The sequence below is a fragment of the Neoarius graeffei genome, chromosome 14 (assembly GCF_027579695.1).
Source record: "Neoarius graeffei isolate fNeoGra1 chromosome 14, fNeoGra1.pri, whole genome shotgun sequence".
NCBI classification, from domain to species: domain Eukaryota; kingdom Metazoa; phylum Chordata; class Actinopteri; order Siluriformes; family Ariidae; genus Neoarius; species Neoarius graeffei.
Window position 1 is genome coordinate 43394135 of NC_083582.1, and position 7710 is coordinate 43401844.

Sequence of the window (7710 nt, forward strand, 5' to 3'; positions counted from 1 at the left end):
TAAAGCCCATTTTAAACTCAATTATTAAACTAGAGAAAGAAACATAGCATGTGTTAAGATTTGTATTTATGGCTGTGATGGATTAACGGTGGAAGAAATGTAATCTTGTCATCTTGAATGTAGTCTATTTTCTAAATTTAATTGTAGTATTTCTCTCTGGGGAAAAAACCTGAAATAGCTCCTAAAGCTTAAAAATACTAAGCGTTAACACTGTTATATTTACATTATATTTATGATTTACTAAAAAGAAATCCATTAACATGTAGCCTATGGTAATATAATTATGGTAATCTGCTGGAACTGCACTCTCGGCCATAAAGAGAATCCCTTTCTTCGTCTCAGGCACAGATTTTATTTCTACCTCTCAAATGTGTTTAGACTCTTTTACTCAGGTCGGTGCATGTAGTGTGTATTTACCAAACTTTTAGAGTAAAGCTTTAAAAGGTACAGCAGTGGTCTACCTTGAATGTACCACTCTGTTCAGATTTATAAAGTGAATGATATATACTAGTTTACAAAACATGTAACATTAATGGCATAACTCAAGAGACAAGGAAACGTACTACTGTATTTGATCCCTTTATATCTGTGAGAGTTCAGCTGCCTTTTTCCATATATATTTTGTTTATCTATGTGTGTGTAAGATATGCTTACAAGGAGAGTTTTCACTGAAAATAAATTGAGAATTGCACTTAACGCGACAGGAATATTCTAGTTCAATCATTTTTTTATTCTAATTTGTCTATGTTCAACATTTCTCCTGTAGTCTTTATTAAGAAAGCACACACCAATGGTTTTATTCCTGAATTAACTGAAATCATTTTTCATATTATTTCTTGACAGGATGAATATGACTCTCACTAATCTCCTCTCTGCTGAAGCCATTGAAAATGCCATTAAGGACTGTGAGGGTGAGCTGAAGCACAACTAAACACACAAAAGATTTGTTTGCTAGTAATTAAAATCCATTAAACAATAAATATATAATTAAGATCACATGAAACATAAAGGCAATCCAAGTATTTGAGAAGAAATGATTACGCCTGTACATTTCGTACTGAAGTCACTGCTGGATCTTAATATAAAGACGCAGTGAAAGCTCCAATCTGAAGAGAGGTCGTGTTGGTTGGTTCTCAGTTTGGTAGCATCACCTGTCTCTCTTGTGCACTCCTCCTGACAGCCCCAGGGTCCTTCGGTTACAAGAAATTTTTCCAGCTCATTGGCCTGACCAAGAAAAGTCCAGAGGAAGTCAGGGAAGTGTTCCGCTACTTAGATGATAACAACAGCGGGTTCATTGAGGAGTCAGAGCTCAAGTATGTCTATTTTTTCTTTTTAAGTTTAATGCTTTTTGTTTAATATAAGCAGAATAGTGTCCCAATGATTACTCGTCATGAACTGATTTTCAAGTTTGCTCAGCTTTTGTACTGACTTTGGGGTTGAGCATTATCTAAGCAAGCTAAGAGAGAAAACAGATGCAATACATGAAACATTTAAGTCTGCGTGCTTTTAATTGTGAACAACAAACATGTTTTGCTCTAAGCAGCTTTTGCATCTATTTCAATTAGGTTCTGCCAGAGAAGTATTTTCTCTAAGCCATTTCCAAATATAATCCATCAGTTGGGTGTTTTGTGTGGTTTATCTGCATTACGTAATTCTGTCTGTAGACCTTGTGGCAAGGGCAGGTAAGTGAGTTTGATGGTGACTGCAGTATCATTTTTGCTGAGGGTTTTGCACACATGCACTGAAATAGAAAGCCTTAATGCTTTAAAACTGCTGAATCCTGGTTGGCTAGGAAACTGAAAATGAGAATGCATAAAATGTAGCTTAAGGTTAATTTCTAAAAATAAAAAATGTGCCCTTGCAGGCACGTACGAGTTATTAGTGTTTGATTATTACTTCTTCCCTTTTTTTTTTTTTGTTTGACTCAGGTTCTTCTTGCAGCGGTTTGTCCCGGGGGCACGGGTTCTGACAGACAATGAAATCAAGAACCTTATGTCAGGTTCAGATGGTAACAGCGATGGCAAAATTGGAGTAGATGGTAAATCCCACCAGTAATTACGCTTTTCTTGGGTGTTTCAATAATTCTATTTTTGTTATTGACATGATAGAGTCTCACTGTTTGTAAGACTCCATGACAGTAGCACTTTGCATCCACTACATGTAATAAGAGAACTGGGCTTTTGCATCACACTGCAGCTTATTAAAGTCAGGAAATGGAGTAGAAATTGTGCGTGTCATCTAAACAGTTTCATCCAACCTTGGACAAAAGCCTTACAACCCTCACATTAAATTTCTGAGCTTTTAATCACTGGTTTAACTCTTTACCCCTTAAAGAAGTTGCTACAGCCACCCTTGTATATGTATACTGTTCACCCTTAGAACATATTTACAAGAAAAAAAGTCTACAGATAAGGTTTTAGACAAGGCATCATATGTCGTCATTAAGGGGTAAAGAATTAAATATCCATCTATCCATACCACTTATCTGCCAGGGTCTCGGGGAAATCTGGAGCCAATCCCAGCTGACTTCAGCCCAGAGGGTGGGGTACACCCTGAGCAGATCACAGGGCTAACAGCTATTTACACTCACAGGCAATTTAGTGTAGCCAGTTGAACTAATTCTCATCATGTCTTTGGACTATGGGAGGAAACCCACACAGGCACAGGGACAACATGCAAACTCTACATAGGAAGTTCCGAGTCCGCCACAAGGTTTGAACCTAGAACCTTCGTGCTGTGAGGTGACAGTGTTAACCACTGTACCACCATGCTGCCCTGGTTTAAATATAATATGCAAATATCTGTACTGTCTGTGCAAATATTCTAATTATTACTACCTTAGGCATAATAGCACAATAGCTGAAAAGTACCAACCAACATTTGGGCTTTTAATGGTGCATAAAACAGACAACAACTCTTAGATGTCTTAGAACCCAGTCTCTTAGGTGTTAGTACATGCTTCAGTGCTTATCATAGGTTTCAGCTGATTTGATCAGTTTTATTACCTGATCAGAAAAGGAAAAGAAGTTATGACTGAACTGAGCGTAGCTAGTTGACTATGGGTGACGCCGACTTAGAAATAGTTACATTCTATTTTATACTTTGTCTTTAACTTTTCAAATGGTTCAAATGTGTAATGGAGGCTAAGAAACTGTGACAAACTAGCTGAGTTGGTAAATTGTCCTACTTGAAAAAAAAAGAAGAAGTCTACTTGAGAGTCATATTCTGGTTGTAGGATAAGGTGTGCTTCTGGTCTTTGGTAAAATGTGGTATTTACCTATGTCACTTTTCACAGCATTAATCAAATGCTATATTCTGTTCAGAGAGAGAGAGAGAGAGAGAGAGAGAGAGATTTTTGTAACTGCCTCTTTAATACAGGTTGCTCTGGTTTACAGGAGAATAACACAAACATCACTTTTTGCGTATTTTTGTGTGGCTGTATCCACATAATATAAAGAACATTACACGGTGGTGTGAAGATATGAAGTTTATCTTCAAGTGGTGAATGTATATTTCATGAGTGAGCAACGTAAATGTCATATCTTCGTACCACCATGTAATGTTCTTTATATAATATGGACACATCCACAAAAAATAAAATAAAATGTGCAAGTTAATGAAAATAGTTTTAATTTTGAACCGGTCCGCCATTTTGACAACACGCATCTGTTCAGTGGGAAAACACTGGGAGTGATGTCATCAGAGTGAAATATTGAGAAATATGCCACTCAGATCCGTGATGTATTTTGTATGAAAGATGCGAGTTTTTCAACACGAGAAGATAAACTTCATATCTTCAAGCTATGTGACTTTCTTTTTATTATATAGACACATTCACAAACAAAAAGTACCCAAATTTATCAAAACAATTCATCAATTTCCTCATGAGTGACATATTGAGATTTATGTTCCGGATGTAGCTTGCATGAAAAATACAAGTGGTGTATTCATTCATTCATTCATTATCTCTAGCCGCTTTATCCTTCTACAGGGTCGCAGGCAAGCTGGAGCCTATCCCAGCTGACTACAGGCGAAAGGCGGGGTACACCCTGGACAAGTCGCCAGGTCATCACAGGGCTGACACATAGACACAGACAACCATTCACACTCACACCTACGGTCAATTTAGAGTCACCAGTCAACCTAACCTGACCTGCATGTCTTTGGACTGTGGGGGAAACCGGAGCACCCGGAGGAAACCCACGCGGACACGGGGAGAACATGCAAACTCCGCACAGAAAGGCCCTCGCCGGCCCCGGGGCTCGAACCCAGGACCTTCTTGCTGTGAGGCGACAGCGCTAACCACTACACCACCGTGCCACCCCGAGTGGTGTATTTCCCGGTAAAACACTCATGTCTATGTTTTATACACTAGAGAGAGAGAGAGAGAGAGAGAGAGAGAGAGAGAGAGAGAGAAACCAATAGAACCATAATAAAATGAGAGAGAAAGATTTAGTAAATTAATAGAAGAAACTTTTTCTCAGTTACAAAAGTGCTGGCTTTCAGATGCAACAAATGCAAATTATTTATATTTACTTTGTGAAAAGTCACACTCTATATGAGGATGGAAAATATGGATAGCTTCAAATTATTATTCCTGTAAAAACCAAGGGTTTTTTTAGATTATGTTCTTTTAAAGGAAAGTGAATTGTTAGTGCACAAGATACTAGCGCAAGTGATCTTGACACAAAATTTGTGTTGTTTTATGCCATAGAGTGAATAATATATTCTTTGTTTCACTATTCATTTACAAATAAATATTGAGTGTTAGAATTGAACTAGACTGCATTTCCGCAAAGAAAATGCAAAGTGTGCTTGCTGAGCTGTAGCAGAACAGCTATCATGCTAGCATGCTAAAAGCTAGCATGCCAACATGCTAATGCCAACATGCTAACAACTAGCACGCTAACAGTTAACATACTAACATGCTAACAGTTAGCATACTAACATGCTAACAGCAAACTAACATGCTAAAAGCTAGCATGTTAACATGTTAATGCTAACATGCTAATAGATAACATGCTAACAGCTAGCGTTTTAACATGCTAATGATTAACATGCTATTTATTAAAATTCTAACACTTTAAGGCTAATATGCTGACAGCTGTCATGCTAACAGCTAACAGGCTAACATGCTAATGGCTAGTATGTTAACTTTTAGCATGCTAACACGCTGAGGGTGACATGCTAACAGCTAACATGCTAACAGTTAGCATGCTAACATGCTTAGGCAAACTTGCTAACAACCAACATGCAAACTCTGCATGCTACCATGCTAATCCTAACATGTTAACAGCTCTCATGATAACATGCTAATGGTGAACATGCTAACAACTCATGAGCTATCAGCAGGCATGATATCGTAATGGGTAACATGCTAACAGCTAGCATGGTAACACGTGAATGCTTATATGCTAATTGCTATCGTGTGTGCGTGTAAGTATTCCTAATAAAGTGGCCATTGAGTTGAAGTTGATTTGCTGTCAAAGTCTTAAATGAGCAGATCCTTGCCAAATGCATCATCACCTATGGAGGAAGGGAGGAATGACTCAGTCAAGCTTCCATTGATTAGCGGCAAAATGGAGAAAAAATGGACGGATGAAAGGCAAGACAAAGACGAGTGCGGGTCAGAACCGATATCATGTGTGTGATGGGTGATTTGGCCTGAGGTGCCATATGAAGTTTGGTGGATGTGTGGTGAAGTGTTAATGAGCAAAACTCCATTCATTTGAATGGGGCCAAAAAAGAGATGCGTGAAAACCAAGGAAAAGACGAGTGCAGGTTTCAGATGAGGGGATGGATCTGTGCGGGGACTTGGCCTGAGGCATCAAGTGAAGTTTCTTTTAGTTTGGTCACTTGATTAAAAAAATTGATGGAGAGTGAAGTTTTTCTCCTGAAACACCATTCATTTTCAATGGGGCCAAAAATCAATGCAAGCCTATGGAGGAAAAAGGGATGAGCAAAAAGAAAGGAAAAATATGAGTGCAGGTCAGAACCGATTGCATGTATGTGTTGAGGGAGTTGGCCTGAAGTATCACATGAGGTTTAGTGCATCTGCGATGGAGCGTGTCTGAGTAGGACGATTCTATTCATGAGCCCTATTCATTCTCTATGGGAAAAAACAAAAGAAAAATGACAAGAACAAGAGAACAGGCGCGTTGATCCAAAAGCTGTATACAAGCACACTACACCACTTCGGGCCAGATGTCTCAGAGTTGGAACGGTGTCTCTATCTCGAACGCCCTAGGAGGAGTAGTGGATCCAAAAAACGTGTCGGAATAAGTAAACTTAAGAAGAACAATAGTGTGCTTGCCTTTGGCAAGCACACTAAGTACGTGTTAGAACATATATAACTGCTTACAACCAATCCTCAGTATTCACGCAATCTTTTTTTATTGAACAGTAAAGCCCTGTATTCTGTAACACATTGTGGTAGCTTTAAAGCCAAGACCCAATACTGTCATTCTCATCTCATTATCTCTAGCCGCTTTATCCTGTTCTACAGGGTCGCAGGCAAGCTGGAGCCTATCCCAGCTGACTACGGGCGAAAGGCGGGGTACACCCTGGACAAGTCGCCAGGTCATCACAGGGCTGACACATAGACACAGACAACCATTCACACTCACATTCACACCTACGGTCAATTTAGAGTCACCAGTTAACCTAACCTGCATGTCTTTGGACTGTGGGGGAAACCAGAGCACCCGGAGGCAGAGGTGGAAAAACCCGGGTGCAGAAAGTAAAAACCCTGCCACATTTTTGCTCCAGCCAATTCAATGAACCAGCTGATCCTAATTACCACATTCCCTAAGCCCGGTTGATGAGCTAATTGGTGAAATCACCTGTGTTGAGAGCACAGGCAGAAGGAAAACCTAAGCAGGACTTTTACTTTGTCAATCCAGTTTTTCCACCTCTGCCCAGAGGAAACCCACACAGACACGGGGAGAACATGCAAACTCCACACAGAAAGGCCCTTGCCAGCCATGGGGCTCGAACCCAGACTTTCTTGCTGTGAGGCGACAGCGCTAACCACTACACCACCGTGCCGCCCAGCCAATACTGTTTCCAATTTAAATGCTGTACATGATGAAGTTTTCAATAGTCCTCAAGCCAGTATACAGTTTTGTTCATGTCACACCTGATCCAGACAATTACAGGATGAATGCTCTAGAGATCACAGAGAACCAGATGGAGAACATCTGCTGTATATTCACTAATGTCTCTTGTCTGTGTTTGCAGAATTCCAGCGCATGGTCCTGTCTTAAAGGAATGGCTGATTCCCAGTCCCCTACCAGCAGCGGTGTGTGCTATGGTTTCATCTGTCCCACTGCTTTTTACGTTTCCACAGATTTTTCAAAGACCAACATGCACTTCCTCACTTTTATTCGTCTTGGGAATGCATGATTGATGTTTGAATGTCTGTCATTGCCCTCATGCTTGTCCCAAACATCCAAGGACGAAACTGTTCAAGGAAACAATTAAAGTCACTCTAACTACAATCTAATATGTGATGTCTTGTTGTTGTTGTTGTTGTTGTTGTTTTAAAACCTACTTTAGAATATCATGCATCACACTGGTCTGCTTATCATTTATTAATCTGATTGCCAAGGATTCAGAACTGCTGCAGGTTTTGGATTAATCCACAAAGCATTAGATTAGATTTCAACAGAATTCACAAAACCAGTGTGTATTCTCTGTTATTCAGATGAT

The 7710-nt window shown here is 39.6% G+C and overlaps 1 protein-coding gene across 1 annotated transcript; it reads left to right on the forward strand.

The window, feature by feature from the left end:
- Window positions 1-844: 844 nt before the first annotated feature.
- pvalb9 (parvalbumin 9) lies at window positions 845-7265 on the forward strand. Its single transcript, XM_060938948.1, has 4 exons — window positions 845-911; window positions 1181-1313; window positions 1929-2038; window positions 7240-7265. The coding sequence occupies exons 1-4, from the start codon at window positions 845-847 to the stop codon at window positions 7263-7265; spliced, it is 336 nt and encodes a 111-aa protein (XP_060794931.1).
- Window positions 7266-7710: the final 445 nt, after the last annotated feature.

What these genes read in the sequence shown, in the direction of transcription:
- pvalb9 (XM_060938948.1), top strand. Translation starts at nt 845, where the DNA reads ATGAATATGACTCTCACTAATCTCCTCTCTGCTGAAGCCATTGAAAAT. An exon ending in TGCCATTAAGGACTGTGAGG is followed by an intron (nt 912 to 1,180) that starts GTGAGCTGAAGC and finishes TCCTCCTGACAG; the next exon opens with CCCCAGGGTCCTTCGGTTAC. An exon ending in ATTGAGGAGTCAGAGCTCAA is followed by an intron (nt 1,314 to 1,928) that starts GTATGTCTATTT and finishes TGTTTGACTCAG; the next exon opens with GTTCTTCTTGCAGCGGTTTG.